This window comes from Streptopelia decaocto (assembly GCF_964273445.1).
Source record: "Streptopelia decaocto genome assembly, chromosome: 4".
Taxonomy (NCBI): Eukaryota; Metazoa; Chordata; class Aves; order Columbiformes; family Columbidae; genus Streptopelia; species Streptopelia decaocto.
The window spans coordinates 54,230,221-54,251,548 of NC_138658.1; the positions used below are offsets into that span (position 1 = coordinate 54,230,221).

Here is a 21,328-nt window from a genome sequence, read left to right on the forward strand (position 1 = left end):
GCCCTTTTACTGTGATAAAAGGCCATCCCATTGTTCAACATCACCTCGTATCCACCACTGCTCTTCCTTTGCGGAAGAAATAAACACTGTTGGCACAGGAAGCAAAATAATGCATGTTGTGAATCAGAGGAGAGCTGCTAGAGGGGGTCACAAAAGCAAGCCCCGGTTATCAGGAGCATCATCCTACGTGACTGAAACGCTTATCAGGCAAAACTTTCTGAAGTTTCCCAGTAAGGTACGTGGTGGCAGAACAAATGTTTGTATCACTAAGTAGAAAGTTTATTTTGAAGGTGTTCCAATGAGCTTTAAGTATCAGGGCATGCTGGTGGTTCTAGCATATTTTAGATTAATTTATTAATGTTTAGATGTATTTATTGAAAATGAAATCGTGGCCCTAAGGATTTCCCCCTGCTTTTCAGTGGAGCTTGTGTAAGAGCAAGGGTAGCGTCTTAGCAGGAATCACAGTAAATGAAGCTCGATAGCTGGAGATTGTTTTTCCCCATGATGAATGATTATTTTGACTGCAAAGTGGATCTTACACTGTCAGTTTTGCTGTTTCTGTATGAGGCCATGCACATTTTAGAACTACAAGACAGTATTAATCGCTATTGTAACATAAAGTTATTACTTCAGGATGGGATTGAAATAGCTCTTGAATAAGAGCCTCTATAGCAGCTACTGCATGTTAACCAAACGTATGTCTGTTTCTGTATTTGTTAGAGTAGCACGTAGGTTATATTCAAGTAGTTAAACTGTTAACATTCCAAAACAGGAATGAATGGTTTGGTAGAAGCAAGGTCTTACTTTAGGATTTTATCTCATCCTAAGGATGGATAGCAAAATCATTCCAGCTAAGGGCAGACAACTGTGAGGTGTGTATGTAAAACACTATAAGGTGTCCTTTGGAAACCAGATGTGAATATTCTTGTCTGTATTCACAGAAATGGAGAAATAATCGTAGAATCGTAGAGTACCACCATAAGGCTCATCGGCATAACAGCAGAGAAGAATTGTCCATATTCTGTCACTTACTGTCCCGTCTTTCCCCTCTTTTTCTGGATGATTTCTTTTCACTTGAAGCTGAGTAATGAAAGATAATGTTCAGAAGGTTATTTTCTCTGTTTCTTGAATCATTGAAATGTTAACTCTTGAATGTGTTATGCTATGCTAACCCATAAAGGTAGGTTGCAGTGCAGCAGTTCTGTATTTAGATCTCAGCTCAAATGGAATTTCTGACCAACATTAAACAGACATAAAGAGAGACTGGTGTATGTCTTTGCAGGAAAATAACTCAAGTGTTCGGGCATTCAGTTCTGAAGTTGCTGCTCTGTTTTAAATAAATAAATAAATAAAAAGACCCCACCCACTGCTTTTGTGTTCACTATTTAATCCAATCACAACACTGCTGGAACAGGAGAAATGAATTTTCCATTGCCATTAAATGGAAATTAAAATAAGATAAACAGTACTTTTGTAAACCAGCCTTGATAAGAACTTGACGACTAAATTGGTGTAGCTAAATGGAAAAAGAATTCACAATAAGGAATATAGACTTAGATCATTATTCAGTTCAGAGAGGAAGATGTTTGAATTCCAGTGTAAAACTCGCTCAAAAGAAGTATTTATTTTCATATTGATTTGATGAAGACAGAAAGTTGTCAAAAAGATTCATTTTTTCCCCCTGCTTAATGTATTGCAACACATGGAAACACATAGTTCAATAATAACTAAATAATGGGGAAATTACAGTAATGTATGGGGAAAATACATCTGGAGGAGAGCAAATGCCATCTCATACGCTGTCGGTAGATGGCACAAACATTTATATAAAATGTTTGGGCGTTCCTAAGTATTATTACACAGTAGGATAGAGTTACAGGAAGTTTCTTTTTCTCTTTTCCTCAGTACATTTTCTGCTTTTTCGGAGAGCAGGGATTTCTGGTGAGAAACTCTTCATTTTATTGATTTTATGTGGCTGCTAGTTAGCAGAAACTTTTATATTCTGCATCTTATTTGAAAATGAGCCATGTTTTCCATAGAGGGTTATTAGCAAGTGTATGATGTACTTTCAATTGTATGGGTAAGAATTGAGATTAAAGTTGCTTATGTTCAGTAAATTTATCCAAAGAAGCTGGCCAAATAGCAGTCTCTTGGTATTAGCACTGTACCCATAGTTAAGGGGGTCACAGTGATTTAATGGAAATAATTTTTCTACAGTTCAGGAACGGGTCTAACTTGATGATATTTCATCCACGTGAAAGATATTTTTAACATTTGAGTTTTGTATTATACTGATCACTTGTGAAGTGCATGCCTTAATACTGAACCATCATAGCTCAATGCATTCTGTACATTTCTTATATGAAAGTTTGGTCAGTTTATAGTGGAAAAACTCTTAAAACCTGAATTTTGATCTCTTCTCTCGCTCTTTAAACACCAGGGCAATTTCTTGCTATGATCTTGGTTTGCTTACCTTACTGGTTTTCTTCTCTGCTTATATCTTGATGATGCTCTTTTTGTCAGATTTAAAGACTTGAGGATACTTTGGAATTAAGAGGGATGTGACTATAAAGGATAATTTTTCCAGTGTTAGCGCCCAAATCATGGGTCATGTGTTACAGCAGTTCTTAATTTTATTGCTTTGTAGCATATTCTAAAGAGAGTTTGAAAGTACTTGTAAATAATTTGACTGAATGCCAGGATATAGGAATGAGAAAGAAAATTAAGCACATGTGAAAGTATCATATCCTTCTTTCACCTAGTCCCTGGAGGTTGCTGAAACTTTGTCCTAAGAAGAAATAATAATTTGAAGGTAGCTTTCTTTTTCCTCCAGATTTCTCTTGAAGCTACGTATTTTGTTTGACTTTACACACATTAGTAGTGTTGCCCAAACAATTGGAAGAACAGGATAGGGGATGCTGATTATCTTTTGTTCTCTGCATATGCCCAAATTCCTTTTGAGGGTTTTGATAGTAAAACTGCATATAATTTTTCCAAATGAAAATCTGGAAGAAGTCTGGAAAAGTTTTGCCATATTGCCTTACTATTTCTAGATTATTTCCAAGCCTAGTTTCATGCATTCTTTACAAAAGAAGACCTCAGTGGACTAATTTTTTGTTATAATGTTGAGATTTCTTAATATAGATTGTGTTAGATCAAAGACAACGTACATTTTAGACCCAGTAATGTAATTCTAATGTAATTGTGGAATGGTTAATGGTACAGAGGATGTAATCCTCAAGGTTGTAGCTTTAGTCCAACAAGTGACAGCTATTACTATCACATTGTAGAGTCACTAGAAATATAAACTCACAATTCAGCCATTTCAATATCAAGGAAAACTAAAAGCCAGTGCAGTCATGAATAAGCACTATGGAAAGCTTCAGACAACAACTACAATTTAAAAGTAATGGGAGGAAAAGGGGAAGAATGAAAAAAAGTATTTCAGAAATCTGGTAAACAACTTTAAATCAATCATTTTTACAGATGTAAAAATGTTAGCTAAGTTCTTACCAGTTCCTCTTTCAGAAACGCAGTCTAATGGCTTTATGGCAATATCTAAAAGGAGATTTAAGTCAGCATTCACAATGGCTGACCAAAACAAAGGGAGGCTATCTAGCCTAAACTCCTATATTCAGAAAGGAAAACTGTCCTTCATTATGGGAAATCAAAGCAAAGCCATGGTTGTGACATTTCTCTGAATAGTGTTTAAATAAGCCTCTCACATCAGAGATGTTTGAGGTCAGTGTCCTTACATCTGGGATAGATTTTCTGTACAGAGGTTTTACAACTGGTATTTTTTTGTGTAACATGCAGATCTTTTCAGTGTGTGTTTGGTGTCCTCTGTGTACATCTGACAAATCAGACATGGGGACACCCCACTTTCAGAGTCTAAATTCAGGAGATGCTCAAGCCCAGACAAGAAGTGAACTCTTCTGTGGGCTTCCCCATTGCATAAATATAGAACATCCTACCCCTCGCCCCGGTTTCCCCAGTTAAAATAAGAACTAGTGACCAATCCCAGCTGCCTAAAGATGTTCAGATTTTGATTCACTCTCTTGAACCTCTGCCCTATGTTTCAGCCAACGTTTTACAGTTACAAATCCATTTAAAAAAATTCTCTGAGTCTGGTTCATACCCTTCAGTAGAGAGTCTGAGGAGAGAATGACCATGCTGACCTCTGATCGAAGTCTGTTATACAGCATGGGAAGCCTTCATAATATGTTGAATCACAGCAGTAATTCTGTAAGTAAGCAGCAAATTTTAGTCACATTTTTTCTAAGAAACAGACTCATTATAAATAAAATACAGCATATTTACCAAATAGAAATTTCAGTCGTGTTCTCTTAACAAAAAAATGCTTCTCCTGGATAATAACAGGTGTCTTCATTTTTTTTTTGAGTCAAAAGGAGAGATGAGAAATCAGAACCTTAAAATTCAGTCTCTGTGATGGATCTTGAATGGCCACTTGATACAACGTGTTTTTTGTTTTCATTTGTTTGTTTTGCTACAGGATTAGAACAAAGATGGACAGATAAGAAAAGTATTAAGCATCTCCAAGGAACTAGAAACCAGTGTGACAGAAAATATGAGATCTTTCAGAAACATTTTTCTTTATGAGTGCCTGTTTGCATTAACTTTTTGGAAGCATTGCAGCCTGTCTGTGGAAAATGAACTCTTTATATCTGCTTCTAATGATTTTCCAGAAGATGGTTCTGACAAAAAAATCAAGAGCCTGCCACTCCTGTATACAAGTAGTCATCAGTCCAAAGCTAATTTTGACTGGGTTGTGATACAAAATACTACAGAAAGCCTGTCATTGTCAGAAATCACAAATGACAATGTAAAAAAATTAGTAGCTTTATTATCTAACTTCAAACGAGGCTCCAGGTTACAAAATCTGACACTGACAAATGTGTCTGTGGACTGGGATGCTCTTACTGAAATTCTTCAGACTGTATGGCACTCATCCATTGAATACTTCAATATTAACAGTGTAACACAATTGTCAAACATCAAAACATATTACTTTGACTATTCAGGTACCTCTATGAAAGCACTGACTGTGAGGAAAGTTTTTATCACAGATCTGTACTTCTCACAGGATGACCTATACAAAATATTTGCAGACATGAATATTGCAGCCTTGACAATAGCTGAATCAGAGATGATACATATGCTGTGTCCTTCATCTGACAGTCCCTTTAGATACTTGAATTTTTTCAAGAATGATTTAACAGATTATGTTTTTCAAAAATGTGACAAATTAATTCAACTGGAGACACTAATTTTACAGAGGAATAAATTTGAGAGCCTTGCCAAGGTAAGCTTCATGACCAGCCGTATGAAATCACTGAAATATCTGGACATGAGCAGCAACTTGCTGCATCACGATGGAGCTGATGTGCCATGCCAATGGGCTGAGTCTCTGTCAGAGCTGGACCTGTCCTCAAATCAGTTGACAGATGCCGTGTTTGAGTGCTTGCCGGTCAACATCAAAACCCTCAACCTCCAAAACAATCAGATCGCCAGCGTCCCCAAGGGGGTGGCCGAGCTGAAATCCTTGGCAGAGCTGAACCTGGCATCGAACAAGCTGGCTGACCTGCCAGGGTGCAGCGGCTTTAGTTCTCTGGAGTTCCTGAACATAGAGATGAATTTGATCCTCACCCCGTCTGCCGACTTCTTCCAGAGCTGCCCCAGGGTGCGGGAGCTGCAAGCCGGGCACAACCCGTTCAAGTGTTCCTGTGAACTGCAGGACTTTTTGCGTCTGGAGAGGCGGTCTGGGGGGAAGCTGGCTGGCTGGCCGGCGGCGTACCTGTGCGAGTACCCGTCAGCCTTGCGGGGAACGCAGCTGAAGGATTTCCACCTGAGCGAACTGGCTTGTAACACGGCGCTCCTGCTGGTGACGGCTCTGCTGCTGACGCTGGTGCTGGTGGCTGTCGTGGCCTTTCTGTGCATCTACCTGGACGTGCCGTGGTACGTGCGGATGACGTGGCAGTGGACGCAGACGAAGCGCAGAGCTTGGCACAGCCGCCCCGAAGGGCAGGAGACCGTTCTGCAGTTCCATGCGTTCATTTCCTACAGCGAGCGCGATGCGTTGTGGGTGAAGAGTGAGCTGATCCCGAACCTGGAGAAGGGGGAGGACTGTGTACAACTGTGCCAGCACGAGAGAAACTTTATCCCTGGCAAGAGCATTGTGGAGAACATCATCACCTGCATTGAGAAGAGCTACAAGTCGATCTTTGTGTTGTCTCCCAACTTTGTGCAGAGCGAGTGGTGTCACTATGAGCTGTACTTTGCCCACCACAAATTATTCAGTGAGAATTCCAACAGCTTAATCCTCATTTTGCTGGAGCCGATCCCTCCGTACATTATCCCTGCCAGGTATCACAAGCTGAAGGCTCTCATGGCAAAGCGAACGTATCTGGAGTGGCCAAAGGAGAGGAGCAAGCGTGCCCTTTTCTGGGCAAACCTGAGGGCAGCTATTAACATTAACCTGCCAGTGGCTGATGGAAAGAGATGTGGGGAAACAGACTGAGAATCTTTCTAATGAGATTTCTTCTGTTTTTTCTTGGTGAAGCAATAAATATATTTTGATTTCCATTGTTTGTGAATGTATTTAACATTTTGCTACAGAACCTTGTTTCTACATGGTTATTTATGCTGCTGTCGAACTGTAGGCAAAATTCAACTTACCTTACTGGAATTCTCTTGAGATTGATGCAGAGATGGCAAATCACAAATGAGTTTGTATCTGGATTTTGAAATACAGCTTGAAATACTGTAGTGAATTTTTCTCAGCCAAATAAAGTCTGAAGCAGTTGGCATAGTCACGTGGAAGAGTGCTTGAGTTGCTGCAGAACTGCATTAATCCCAAGGCTTAGGCAGCTTGTTCACAGGACCCCTTTTACTAAAGCTAGTTTGCAAGAAAGAAAATTTTTCATCCTGAGAAGATGTCTAGAAATCCAGAGCTTGAGATGGTTCCTGGGTGATGTTTTCTCAGCTTCAGTGAAGCTTAAAAGGGTAGGACCCAGATACAGGACTCTGTGAACATCCAGCACAGGTAGAAAAAAATGGCCATGCCACAAAAGAGGACTGAGTGAGAAAGAAAGTTTTGTGTGTGTGTGGTGTGGTTTTGTTTTGTTTTTTTCTTAAAAAAAAAAAAAAAAGGAAATATGATAATATGATCTACTTCACCTTTTGGGGCTCATAGTTTGGGGCTAATAGTTTGGCACTGCTGTGAGGGAGCAGCGGTGAATTGACAATCAGAACTCTAATTTCCACCCTCTGATAGAGTCCTGGTAACATTTTGATCCTGAGAGATACTCTGACCAAAGGGACCGAGAGGGTGTCTGCAGTGACAGAACTACCCTCACCATCATTTGCTATACCTTGAGAAACTCTGGACTTCTCTACCTCATGCTTTTTTTTTTTTTTTTTAGCTTTCTACTTTTTTTTTCCCCCTTCTCATCCATATATCTTACTTTACGCTTATTTTTAAAAGAATCTGTCCTTTTTAGCAAAAAAAAGAGTATCTTTTGCAGCACAGCTATGAGTTCTGACCAGAAAAGCAATAACCAGTCAGCAGCTGAAAAATTTTAGCGGCTCTTGGGACATCAGGTAAGACCCTCTATTCACAGAGTCAGAAAGACAAGCTACGTTTACAGTATTTGCTCTCCTTTATAGAAATACAGCAGCCTCCTCTACCTGTGCTTATGCTGGTTTGGCTTCAAGAAACATGGCTGGGCTCTGGCACATATTCACAACAGCCAAAGATGATGACAGCAAACTTCCTCTTTACCCCCAGAAGGGCAGGTGTTTGCCATCTGGAATACCTGACTTAGATGACAAGCAAGCGGCAAATTTTCCTTTTAGAAATATGTTTCAATGTGAAGATAAGAGAAGAAGGGATGTTAAGATGAAATGCTCATTTAGTATGTAATGTTTGCACTTTATTTCATTCTTGTCTGCCATTATTATTAACAGAAGATTTTAATTTTGATTTTTTTGTCCTAAGACCTAAACAGACTGCGGTCTCTTGGCTTGAAGTCTTGAACTGTGAGTGACCGTGCATGATTTGTAGGGGAAAGGTCAAATTTAACACCTTTAGCTCTCTCATTTCACTTAGCCTCAAAGTTAGTGTAACACACCTGTTACCAAACTGCAGGCATTTAATTCAGGACTGTGGAAACAAATGTTTTCTGTGATTCCTCCTTCCTCTCCATCTAATGCTTCAGTGTATGACTCACTTAAGCCTTAGAAACTGAAGATGAACAGACTCAACTTGGTTTGCCTGTCTTTTTCATGCAGCCAGGGACAACTGGATTGTTGCATGGTGCCTTGGTTGAAAATCTTTGAAAGCCTTAGGGTTTTAGGTCAGTAGCCCTTGAAATTTCTGTAATACAGTAACATCCCCTGTTGTCTGGGAAGCTTTAAGAACTCATATGGCTTCTCTGTTGGCTGGAGGACAGAGAAACCCTCTGATAGTCAGAGAGTGCAGAAAGAATCCTTCCTGTTGCTCAGGTGGGAGCACATACCTATTGCCAGAGATCAATTCTTTCAGGAGCGAAAGGTTTTAGCAGTGGTTTGCTTGCAGCTTCACAAAGCACTTGGAACATGTGTGTCCTCTGGCAGTGTAGCTGATGCGATCATAAGCAGAAATATATAATTACAGGTTTCTGATATATGTCCAAAATACTTGAGTGAATAATATTAGAAAGAGAGGTTTGTAATGAGCATGAGGAGCCATTAAAACTTGTACTTTGGAACCAGAAGCCCACATACTGGATAACTGGCTAGTGAGGTGGACTGTGAACTGACTGTAGGAAAGAAGCCGGAAAGTTGTGGTCAATGGGGCCGAGTCTAGTTGGAGGCCTGTATCTAGTGGAGTGCCTCAAGGGTTGGTACTGGGACCAGTACTATTCAATATATTCATCAACAAGTTGGATGAGGGACTAGACTGTGCTGTCAGCAACTTGACACCAAGCTGGGAGCAGTGGCTGACACGCCAGAAGGCTGTGCTGCCATCCAGCGAGACCTGGACAGGCTGGAGAGTTGGGCAGGGAAAAATTTAATGAAATATAACAAGGGCAAGTGTAGAGTCTTGCATCTGGGCAGGAACAACCCCAGGTTCCAGTATAAGTTGAGGAGTGACCTATTAGAGAGCAGTGTAGGGGAAAGGGACCCGGGGGTCCTGGTGGACAGCAGGATGACCATGAGCCAGCACTGTGCCCTTGTGGCCAGGAAGGCCAATGGCATCCTGGGGTGTATTAGAAGGGGGGTGGTTAGTAGGTCCAGAGAGGTTCTCCTTCACCTCTACTCTGCCCTGGTGAGACCACACCTGGAGTATTGTGTCCAGTTCTGGGCTTTCAGTTCAAGAAAGACAAGGAACTGCTGGAGAGAGTCCAGTACAGGGCAATGAAGATGATGAAGGGAGTGGAGCATCTCCCTTTTGAGGAAAGGCTGAGGGAGCTGGGTCTCTTTAGCTTGGAGGAGACTGAGGGATGACCCCACTAATGTTTATAAATATATAAAGGGTGAGTATTATGAGGATGGAGCCAGGCTCTTCTTGGTGACAACCAGTGATAAGACAAAGGGTAATGGGTTCAAACTGGAACACAAGAGGTTCCACTTAAATTTGAGAAGAAACTTCTTCTCAGTGAGGGTAACAGAACACTGGAACAGGCTGCCCAGGGAGGTTGTGGAGTCTCCTTCTCTGGAGACATTCAAAACCTGCCTGGACACATTCATGTGTAGCCTCATCTAGGTGTTCCTGCTCTGGCAGGAATGATGGGACTACATGATCTTTTGAGGTCCTTTCCAATCCTTTACATTCTCTGATTCTGTGGTACTATTAGATTTTTGTCCATGATATGTGCCAGATAATTGACAAAACAGATATATCTACAATCAACTACTACAACTAGGTTCTCTGATTCCACCGGAATGAGTTTCTCAAGTGATACATATCAGAGTATTTCAAACAATTATTTTAGCCTCTGCCATGTTCTGAACACTGTCTGTAGTAACAGTTTTAGTCCACAAAGAAATTTTTCCTGTATGTGGGGCTATGTGTAGTCTCACAGCTCATGTCATCTGCTCTATCTGGACATTTTGGAAAGTAGCTGCCCTTTTCTGTGCAACCCGGTGATGTGAGTCTGGTTCTGCTCTGAAATCTCTAACTGCTAATGCACTCAGTTATCAGAAAAAGGGAGTGTGTAAATATACTCTGATATCAGATACGGTATCGGAGCAGGTTCCTGACATTTGACTAGTCATCTCGGTGACTAGCAGGAATGCTATTTTTACATACATAATAATATCAACAAACAAGATTGGTAACATAGAGGTTAAACACCTTCCAAAACCTAGAAAATGTGCAGAATGAAGTGAAATTGTAGATGTTTTTGAGTAGTGTGTGGTATAAAGGAAACTGAACTGCAAGAGACTGGAAGTCCTGACACAATGTGAGTTGCCCTGTTGAGACCTCAGCTATTCTTTAGCTTTAGAAATGTTACAAAGCATCACCACTGAAGTTCGACTGCAGAGGATTAGAGCAGGGAAAGGTGCTCAAGGGAAAGAATGGGACTCCGTGGGAGGTGAGGCATTCTGTTGAGGGCAAGGTTCAACACCTCTCTGAAACCCATGCTTTTACTCAGGGCTTCAGTTTGACTGTTTTTCTTTCAGAAACATTTACCGAGATTGACTATAATGCTCATTTGTAGTCACTGTTTGGTCAAGAGGAAGCAGCATTGATAAACCAATAAATGAGAAAGTTCTGTATTCTGCAAGGTGGCTCTGTATTACCAGTTTGGTTTCCACAGCTTTGGTCCTTGTGTCTATTTATGCCCAAGCAAAACAATCTTGGGCATAAATGCAACACAATCTTTGTTCACTTTGACTTGCGGTGGCGTTTAGCCACTGTTTCACCCACTTGATGCTCAGGATTAAGTTGTGACAATGAGAGCTGCAGCTGAAGATAAGGTCCTCAATATGACCAAACACTGGCTTTGCAACCTTTAATAGTTGTATTAACTTCTCATGGGTGCTTGGGTGAGTCCATCTGCTCTGGCTATGCTTTAACTCGGTGTTTCACGCATGTAAGTTCCTTTCTGCAGTTCAAGTTGGAGAGATTCTTCACACCATTGGGCCTGGTGCTAGTCCTGAGTAACTTCTGATACCCAACCAAGCGTAGCTGCAGTTCCTCTCTAGGTAAGTAATCACAACATACAGGCAGAAGTGTGAAATGTACCTTGAGGAAAGGCTGTTTTTGCAGGTGCTCACTGATAGAATCAGCTGCAAAAAACCTCAGCACTATAAACTTCAGAAATGGAACAAGTTGTGTGCCTGAGTGCACACATGCTATGGAAAACATGGTGTTTTGCTGGTACATTTCAGGATGCATGAACAGAAATACACTGTTCCATACACCCATACATAGTTTTTGCCTGTCATCCAAAATCATTTAATCAGTAAACTGAAACCTGCCTCAAACGAACCTTTGCTGAATTGGTTAGTAAAAATAACATTACGCAATGTTCCTAATGATTTATCAGAGGTATTCAAGAGTATTAGTTTTATTTTAACTAGTTACAAATTTTTCTTTATGGCAAACTGTTTATTTGAATATATTTTAAAGTCTCATATAGAAGCGTGGTAAGGAAATTCAGCATACTACAACTAAAGGTAAATATAAGGTAGATATAATATCTTTGCTTTTTACAGCTGTATGTGCACTGGAGTAAATTCTAATGAAAGCTAATGGTGTGTTTGATTTTGTCCATGCAGCAAAGCTTTTTCATGGATCATATTGGAAGTAAATCTGCCACTGGTTTGCAGAATTTTGATATGATTGTTCTGTCAACAAGTGCCTTAGTCTATTCATTTTCACGGATTAACGCCCAGCAACGGAAACTTCTCCTTTAACTTGACAAGACAGTATCAGCTGACAAGCAGACTCTTGCTGCTTATTGAGAAACATTTGTGATCTGTGGTCTTGTCTTGGGTCACAGATGTCTCAGTGTTTTCTGTAATGTATTACTCAGATTTGCTACACAAGGGAAAGTAGAATGGTTTGAGTTCAGTTTCAGTTCAAACTATCTTACTCATCAACCTCAAAATGAAAAACAGACATTTTCTTTCAGCAAAGGGTGAAATTCTTTACAAAATCAAAAAGGTTGCAAAAGAAAAGTTTCAAAGGATTCCAGTGCAAGCTTGAAATACAGCTAGCACTGCTATCTAGAATAAGATTTCAAACTTCTCAGTTTCTTTAACTGAATCCCTTCCTGCCTTCAACTCTCCTCCAAGGCACTGTTTTGTTTTGGGGGGTAGAGTGAGCTCTAGACTGAGTCCAGAAGGGGCCCAGGTGCCCCTCATCGCCCTGGTTTGCTCATACATGGAGAATTAATTACATACTTGTCGAGGGTTTTGATTGCGGGGTGACAATAAAACCTGGCAGATGTATTGCTAACCCCTCCCTTCCCTCCTCCTTCCCCTTTCGGCCCCTCCCTCTCCCCCCTTCCCACTAAGGACAGGCGATTGGGAGGGAAAGAAGGACAGAGAGAACAGAGTTGGAAAAGTTAAAAATGTTTTACTAATGCTACTAATAAGAATAGAGAAAATAATACAGAATAAACAAAACAAATCTTGAAAGTCTCAACAACTGCAGAGCCGGCACCCAAAGTCCTGGATTGGACTCTGCAGCCAACCGGAGCTGGATTCAGTCTGTCACTAGGCCTCAGTTTGTAGGGACAACTAGCGAGGTCCTCTCCTAATGTCGGCCATAAGCAAAAGGGGAAAAACGGACAAGATCCTTGTGATCTCCCACTTTTATATGAAGTATTCATGTGAATGGAGTGTTATACACAGTTGGTCAGTTTCTTGGTCACCTGTTTCTTGTTGCCTCTCGCGAGGTGTGAATCTGTGCTTATCAATAATTTCGCATTCCATTGCTATGTTTACGAAAACATGTACCTGGTTCTCCAGGAAAATGCAGCTAATTGAAGGCTTTAGCTGACAGGCAAATTCACTAAAAGAGAAACTTGTTTTTTAGCAAAACCAGGACAATACTTCATGATTTTAATCTTAAAATTCATTAAGATTAAATAAATCTTCATTCATTTATTCATCTGAGGTTCTTTCTTGCTTACTAATTAATCTTACTGGAGCGTACTGTATTAGTTTGGAGGCTTATGGTGGTGAGGTATTTGGTTTTGTTTATTTACATCTGCCTTTTCCATGCACTCACACTCCGTTGATTTGCTCACTAGGCTCATGCCCCTGTTCAAAATGCTAATTGAATGTCTATGTTATTGAATTCCTCCATCCCCAGGTTGCCCTGTATTGCTGTATACTTCATGGCTTCTTTATAGCTTTCATATCATCGAAAACGTTCTCTATAGTTGATTTTTTTATAATATTTTGAAGGAAGCTACAGTGTGGGGTATCCCTGATAATCATCTGAGGCAACTCTGGTTTAAAGTTGACTGGCCTGTAGAGATTTTGAAGTGTGCCGGTTTGCCCCTGTTACCAGCTCCTGAGATCTAAGCTTTCACCATCTGTCAATGTGCTGCACAACTTATTCTGCTTGCTGAGGAAAATAACTCAGTGGGGTAGAGCTCTGCAAGAGGTTTTGATATGAAGTTGACAGTGAGGGTTCTGCTTCCTCTTTTCTGTGTATGCAAAAGAGGAGATGCAGTTGATGACTTTCTAGAACATCTGTGTAAGTGTTAGAAGCAGAGATGAAATTAGATATGCAGAATTATTTAAACAGTCTTGCCTTGGTGAATATTCTGTACCGCAGATAGGTTGATTTCATCCTAAAACACACAGTTATGTAGATATCAGAGAAGTAAATTCATTTCAGGCCTGGACTGTTAAAAGTTTCCTTTCATTGTGCTCTTAATACCTGCATTGTAGGGAAGTTTCATTAATGCTTAGAATTCTGTAGCTTATATTAGAAAACCTTGTTCTTTCTACTTTCTGAAGTAGTAAGTATTAAGGGGTTAGCAGCTCATGTGAGATTTCCCAGCTTGAAGATTACATATGTTTGAAATTCTGTTTTGAGGATGTTAACCAAGTATGCAGAGGACTTTTGCTGGTTCTTCACTCAGAGATGAATTCCACGGACAAAAGGTAGGTTATATTTGCTCCATTATTTACATTTTTTCTTTTTGTTATATGTATTTTGGAATCCATTAAATCTCAGGTACTGGTGTTTCTTCATTTTTGGAAGATATTCTTGCATTTTGAAATTTCAGTGAAAATGCTCATCTGGATGTGGAATTTCAACAAAGAAGAAAAAAAACATTTTGTTCAGTTTTCATTCTCAGCCAACTCTAATTTAATACCTTCATAAAAGAGTTCATAAAAGAGTGTTGGAGTCATAACTGCTAATCCTTAATACTGCTTTGCTAGACATATCTGCTTTATTCTTTGACTGTGGTACTGTTCAGTGCTATACAGTGTGGATCATCCCTTGTCACAGTGTATATAGCATAGCATGCACGGTAAATTCATAGAGTGATTGAATGGTTTAGGTTGAAAGAAGGGACCTTAGAGATCATCTAGTTCCAACCCCCTGCCATGGGCAGGGACACCTTCCACCAGACCAGGTTGCTCAAAGGTTGCCCCAGAGCTGAACACAGCACTCCAGGTGGGGTCTCACAAGAGTAGAGTAGAGGGGGAGAATCACCTCCATCCATCTGCTGGTCACACTTCTTTTGATTCAGCCCAGGAGACAGTTGCCTTTGTGGGCTGCAAGCGCATAATGCTGGGTCAAGTGGAGCTTCTCCTCAATCAATACCACAAAGACCTTCTCCTCAGGGCTGCTCTCAATCCATTCTCCACCCAGCCTGTATTTGTGCTTGGGGTTGTCCTGACCCATGTGCAGGACCATGCACTTGGCAAATTAAAACTCCTCTGGCAATGAAGCATGGACAGAGAATATATTTCTGCATTTTTCTCCCTTCAGAACATTTGTTGCTTTGTTCCTGATGTCCCTGCTGTCCAGGGTGAAGTTCCTCCAGATAGTTCCAGATCAAAGTTTATTTGATTCAAGAGGTTCTTTACCAGCCTGGACTATGAAGAACAGGGTCAGCTGCTCTTTGAAGGATGCTGGATCAGGTTTCCTCGTCTTGGTTCTTCTTTGAGTGATACTGTGCTTTAACCAACCGTCCTAGCTTTATTTCTATTCTGTGCTCAGGTACCCTCGCACAACTTTCTGAAGACAGAATCTGACCTCTCAATTGGATTCTATTGAGGCTGAAATCTATACTTTACTGATTTATTCTTGTATTTCTTTTGGTAATATTAATGGCACATGTTTTTGCTTGCTGAATTAAAAGAAATCTTGCTTAAGCTTGGTAGGAGACTTGGAGGGGAAGGGATGAGTTTTGATACCAGTCAATCAAATTATTAGGGACTAACACATATTATAACCTAGAACTGAAAAAATAGATTAACAAAAGATTACACAGGTGCAGAATTTTAAAACTTTGTGAATTTTTTTTTACAGACAAAATCAGCACAGGAAAAAAATTGGGGATGTTTGTCTTCTGAAACAGTTTATGAGTTGCTCATACTTGAGGTTGTCTGCGTGTTGTGGTAAATGCTTGACAACAGGAGAGTAATGCCCAGGTCATGGTTTTTCATGATAGGACTAATGCTTCTCCAAACCTATGTAGGCTATTGATAGACACGACCAGATATTAGTTCTGCTGGTCCATTTTCTACATCCACAAAATCTTTCCCTCCCTGGGTTTTTTGATCCTTAGAACCGGATTCATTGTCCCTCACGGTTTCTAGAGATGTTCCTTGTCAAGTTGCGGCCATGGAGTAATTTGGAAAATGTAGGAGATTTCTTAGGGCACCTAGAAAATCCTGGAGTCTTTGGAAGTGCCAGGTGTTTTCTCTCAGATTTTGGGTACCACTGCTTCATACACAGTATCCGCTCATGCTGTGGTTTTCCTGTTTGTAAGCTTTTGGCCAGATTGGCATTACAATATTCCTGAGACGGTACAATGCCTCCTCAAGATTCTTGGCTTACTGGTAAAATGGACCCATGTGTCTTTGCACTATAGCAAAGACAAAGCTGATCAGCTTCTCTGATCCGCTGATCCTGAGGGGGCGCGTGGCCATGCCCTGGTGTTTGGGGTGTGAAGAGGAATATCCTTGGGCTCTTCTGAAAGAACTTGCTTTTGCACCAGTTCCTGTGAGGGTCCATGGGGCTTTTGGAGGTCTGTCCCCAAATGTGTGTGGTCATGGGGTGTATGGAAAGAGCAGATCAGAGGCTTGCTGTGTTCTCCTTTACTCCTAGATGCATTGATGTCAGTTCATACCAGTTTTGTATTTTTTGAGGTTGTTGAGAAATTTGTATTGCTTAACATATCTTTTTTTTTTTTTTTTTTTTTTTTTTTTTTTTTTTTTTTTACATACCACTGACTGTATTCCTCTCATTATGAAGGAATTAATTTCCATTTAACTGAGAAAATAAATAAGTGGAATTAAAGAATGGGGCGGCAGGGGGGGGCGGGGGGGGTGGACAGAGGAGGATTGATAAGAATTTAGAACAAGAGCATGTAAAAATGAAATTTTTATTACATTAATTTTGTGTTGAATTTCATTTTAGCAATAAAAAGTGAACTCAACAGTTCAACAATTTCAGCAAATTCCATGTGTTTTCTTTTCATAGGGCTGGACTCATCACTGAGACATACTGAACAGAAAACAAAGATATGCTTAAAAAAGATAAACCTGGAAATCATAATGAGAGCCCTTACAAATATCTATGTCTTTGCTAGTGCCTTTATATTCATGCTCTGGAATAATATCCAGCCAACTGTGGAAAATGAATTTATTGCAAATTATTCAGGCAGTTTGCTAACTAATGTTCCAAAAAACATTCCAGTCCATACTCATATATTAGATTTATCACATAATAGGATCTCTGGACTTAGTATCTCAGAGTTTATTTCTCTTTCTGACCTTCAAGTATTAAATCTTTCTCGTAATCTAATTACGGAGCTTGACCTTAGTGTCTTCGTTTATAATGAAGATTTAGAATTCTTAGATTTATCTCATAATAACATTTTGAAAGTTTACTGTCAAACTCTTGCAAATCTTAGACATTTAGATATGTCTTTCAATAAGTATACTGCCCTGCCCATCTGTCAAGAATTCAGGAACATGTTTCATTTGGAGTACCTAGGATTAAGTGCCATGGTGATACGAAGGTCAGACTTCAGGTATCTCACACATCTACAGCTACACACTGTCTTCCTAACCTTAGAAGACTTTTCTCTATATGAGCCTCAGAGTCTGACAGCCTTGAATACAAGGACCCTTCACGTTGTTTTTGCAGCAAACCAGAACTTCAGTTTTCCCCTCTTGTATGATGGAATGAGCACTTCAGAAAACTTAAAAATAGTTAACTTAAGATACACCTCGAGCTACAAAGATTTCCCTTCTCCTCATTTAACGCTTCTGAAGAAAATCAAGACAACAGTTCTTATGCTAGACACTGTGGACTTACAATGGCCCATCATTTTGCAAATTTTCCTGCTTATTTGGTATTCACCTGTGGAGCATTTGACTGTGACAAATTTGACTTTTCGGGGACCACTGGAGAGGCTGACTGAATACGATTTTCTGCCTTTATTAAACTCGTTGGAACAATTAATCTCTTTGGATGGCTCCATGAAAGCACTAACTTTAGAGCATGTTCATAATAAGGTTTATTATTTCAATCAGGAAATTCTATACAGACAGTTTTCAGAGATGAAAATTGCTAATTTGACAATATATGATGCATATATGCCACACATGCTCTGCCCCAATAGAACAAGCTCATTTCAGTATGTAAATTTTTCTCATAATGCCCTGACGGATGAATTGTTCCAGAATTGTGGCACTCTGACAGATCTGAAATTCCTTATTTTGCAGAGGAATAAATTTGAGAGCCTTGTCAAGGTAAGCTTCATGACCAGCCGTATGAAATCACTGAAATATCTGGACATGAGCAGCAACTTGCTGCATCACGATGGAGCTGATGTGCCATGCCAATGGGCTGAGTCTCTGTCAGAGCTGGACCTGTCCTCAAATCAGTTGACAGATGCCGTGTTTGAGTGCTTGCCGGTCAACATCAAAACCCTCAATCTCCAAAACAATCAGATCGCCAGCGTCCCCAAGGGGGTGGCCGAGCTGAAATCCTTGGCAGAGCTGAACCTGGCATCGAACAGGCTGGCTGACCTGCCAGGGTGCAGCGGCTTTAGTTCTCTGGAGTTCCTGAACATAGAGATGAATTTGATCCTCACCCCGTCTGCCGACTTCTTCCAGAGCTGCCCCAGGGTGCGGGAGCTGCAAGCCGGGCACAACCCGTTCAAGTGTTCCTGTGAACTGCAGGACTTTTTGCGTCTGGAGAGGCGGTCTGGGGGGAAGCTGGCTGGCTGGCCGGCGGCGTACCTGTGTGAGTACCCGTCAGCCTTGCGGGGAACGCAGCTGAAGGATTTCCACCTGAGCGAACTGGCTTGTAACACGGCGCTCCTGCTGGTGACGGCTCTGCTGCTGACGCTGGTGCTGGTGGCTGTCGTGGCCTTTCTGTGCATCTACCTGGACGTGCCGTGGTACGTGCGGATGACGTGGCAGTGGACGCAGACGAAGCGCAGAGCTTGGCACAGCCGCCCCGAAGGGCAGGAGACCGTTCTGCAGTTCCATGCGTTCATTTCCTACAGCGAGCGCGATGCGTTGTGGGTGAAGAGTGAGCTGATCCCGAACCTGGAGAAGGGGGAGGACTGTGTACAACTGTGCCAGCACGAGAGAAACTTTATCCCTGGCAAGAGCATTGTGGAGAACATCATCACCTGCATTGAGAAGAGCTACAAGTCGATCTTTGTGTTGTCTCCCAACTTTGTGCAGAGCGAGTGGTGTCACTATGAGCTGTACTTTGCCCACCACAAATTATTCAGTGAGAATTCCAACAGCTTAATCCTCATTTTGCTGGAGCCGATCCCTCCGTACATTATCCCTGCCAGGTATCACAAGCTGAAGGCTCTCATGGCAAAGCGAACGTATCTGGAGTGGCCAAAGGAGAGGAGCAAGCGTGCCCTTTTCTGGGCAAACCTGAGGGCAGCTATTAGCATTAACCTGCCAACATACTTTGAAGCAAATGAGGAGGACAGTGATGTTACTTCTACTAGTAGTATTAGTCAGTATGTGAATAACTGACTTGACTGTCTTACATTAAATTGTGTTAATAATTTTTAATTTTTTTTTACAGTATTCCCAGCTTGTAGCAAAATGTAGTTGTGAAACATATGGAAATTGCTATTGCTTATTCTAGTTGTGAAAGTACTCAGAAGTCTTCTGCAGTTGCCTATCATCAACAAACAGAAGGAGAGAGAAATTTTCATAGCAATTTCACTTATTTTTGTAGACTGGGGTTACATTTGTTTTGTTTTGGACTTTTCCTATTGAAATCCAAAAATAGTGGTTGGTTCAGTGTCATCAGGACTGTCAAGGCATGCATTTGATCTATGTTCTGACATGGGTGTTGTTGAGTTAATGTGGTAGGGATCTGCTTCCTTGGGTTTAACTGATAATATAAAGAAGAAAACTCTTGTTTAAGTCCCTTCCTGTACCTTAGCACAGTAGATGTCAAGGGTACACTATCCCTACACCTTCAGCCTGTTTCCCCATCCTGGAAACCTTTCCCTTCATCACAGAGACTTTCCTGGGTAAGAGCTGAAAGTTGGAGCCATTAAACCCTGGTTAATATTCTTCTTCCTTTGCTGTACTGAACATGCCCACTTGCCTAGATTTACCTACCAAGTCATGATTGCATAGAATTTGCTGTTCCTTTACTTCAAACTAATAGTTAATACCTGAACTTATGAAACTTCTATAGAATTATAGTATTACTGCTTTCTGCTATGATCATGGCAAGCGTGTCTTCCCTGTTTTGTAAAACAGAGAAGCTCGATGTTTGGAGGTGAATCGCTTTTTATCTCCAGACTTTCACTGAACTCTGTTACCTTGCCCTTTTAATCAGCAGGTGCTGAGGGTCATCATGCAGGTGAAAAATGCTAAGATGAAACTAATGGCATTTGTTGATAGGAGACATCTAATCATTTGCTGTGCTTGGATTTAATTTGACAATCTAATAAACCTCTCATTTTTTAATCTGTAACTAAATTTCCTGGTGTCATTTCACTGGTGATGAGGAGCTGTGTAATTATACTTACAGCTTAATGGAAATGCAAAGCCCTCTGGCTAGCACCAGGAGCAGCACACGAGGTGAGTGAGCCAGTAAGAAGATGCGATGCTTGACACTTACGGAGGTGGCTGATGGAGCAGCTGCCAGATGTGTGTGGTAGCAGCAGATGAAGCTGTGGACAGGAAGCTATGGGAGAGCTTCCTGGTGTCCAGAGGTGTTGAGACACCACTGTGCATCCACCTGGGATCTCACATTAACTGGGTTTTGCAGTAGGATGCTACATGCCTGGCTCTCAATGTAGAGCTTTGGAACGGAGGGCTGAAAATCTCAATTCGGTCTTAATTTCAGGAAGTTGGCTACTGAATTCTATGGTAACACATAACTGAGATGTCCCTCTTCCCAAAGCCAGAACCAAGCTTTCTTTGTGTACCTTACAAAGCCTGCTGAGCCCTCAGTACTTCAGTGGGAGCTGGTGGATATGTTGTGCTTAGAAGCAGGTTACTGACTATGGGGGAGATGTCCAAAGACACAGAGCAGCTCCTGCTCTGTAGGAGTTCCACGTCAAGGAGGAACTACCCTACCCAGAGTCACTCGTGCTTCATGGCAACCCGGCATGGTGGCCAGAGGCACTGGGCACAGCAGGGCACTGCCGAAAGCACATCTCAAACCTCATGTGCCATCCGGCCAGCCACAGCAGGCTGCGAGGCGCTTCCCACAGATACAGTGGTGTTAAACCTGGGGCTGCAGTCTGAACACACCACTGGAGCTGGGACCTTTCCTTCTTAACAGGTTTTTTCCCAACCATACAGCAACCCGCTGGGTGCAAGTTCTTTGCTTCCTCCGTAGCATTGCTCTCTGCTCTTAGGCAGCCACCTGGCTAAACTTTAGTGGCTTCTTAATTTCAGCTACAGCCAGGGTTACATCTGTGTATAATTTAAGGTTTGTGCGCTATACAGCTCTCAGGTACTTAAGGAACTGTTCAGTCCCGGAGGCCAGTGCACATCAAGGAGTTTTGCTGCCTTTACCTCTGTGCTCTGCAGCAGAGGATGCTACCAGAAAACCTGTGCCCCTCCTTCCTGAAACATTGTTCCTCTCAAGCGTGACAGTGAAAGGACATGA

At 41.3% G+C, this 21,328-nt stretch overlaps 2 protein-coding genes across 4 annotated transcripts; both read left to right on the forward strand.

The window, feature by feature from the left end:
* Positions 1-25: 25 nt before the first annotated feature.
* On the forward strand, positions 26-7,174 carry LOC309438938 (toll-like receptor 1). 2 transcript variants are annotated; one of them, XM_082050964.1, is made up of 2 exons: positions 26-235; positions 4,514-7,174. In XM_082050964.1, the coding sequence occupies exon 2, from the start codon at positions 4,589-4,591 to the stop codon at positions 6,536-6,538; it is 1,950 nt and encodes a 649-aa protein (XP_081907090.1). In that variant the 5' UTR covers positions 26-235; positions 4,514-4,588; the 3' UTR covers positions 6,539-7,174. The 2 variants fall into 2 exon arrangements, with proteins under 2 accessions (XP_081907090.1, XP_081907091.1); XM_082050965.1 differs by lacking the exon at positions 26-235 and adding an exon at positions 1,659-1,941.
* Positions 7,175-11,169: 3,995 nt separating this feature from the next.
* On the forward strand, positions 11,170-20,151 carry LOC309438748 (toll-like receptor 1). Of its 2 annotated transcripts, XM_082050555.1 has the most exons (3): positions 11,170-11,211; positions 14,066-14,133; positions 16,691-20,151. In XM_082050555.1, exon 3 carries the CDS (start codon positions 16,765-16,767, stop codon positions 19,219-19,221), a length of 2,457 nt encoding a protein of 818 aa, XP_081906681.1. In that variant the 5' UTR covers positions 11,170-11,211; positions 14,066-14,133; positions 16,691-16,764; the 3' UTR covers positions 19,222-20,151. The 2 variants fall into 2 exon arrangements, with proteins under 2 accessions (XP_081906681.1, XP_081906682.1); XM_082050556.1 differs by lacking the exon at positions 11,170-11,211 and having other exon boundaries at positions 14,065-14,133; positions 17,941-20,150.
* The last annotated feature ends 1,177 nt before the right edge of the window (positions 20,152-21,328 follow it).

Coding starts and splice junctions, on each gene's coding strand:
- LOC309438938 (XM_082050964.1), top strand. CDS start 4,589: ATGAGATCTTTCAGAAACATTTTTCTTTATGAGTGCCTGTTTGCATTA.
- LOC309438748 (XM_082050555.1), top strand. CDS start 16,765: ATGAGAGCCCTTACAAATATCTATGTCTTTGCTAGTGCCTTTATATTC.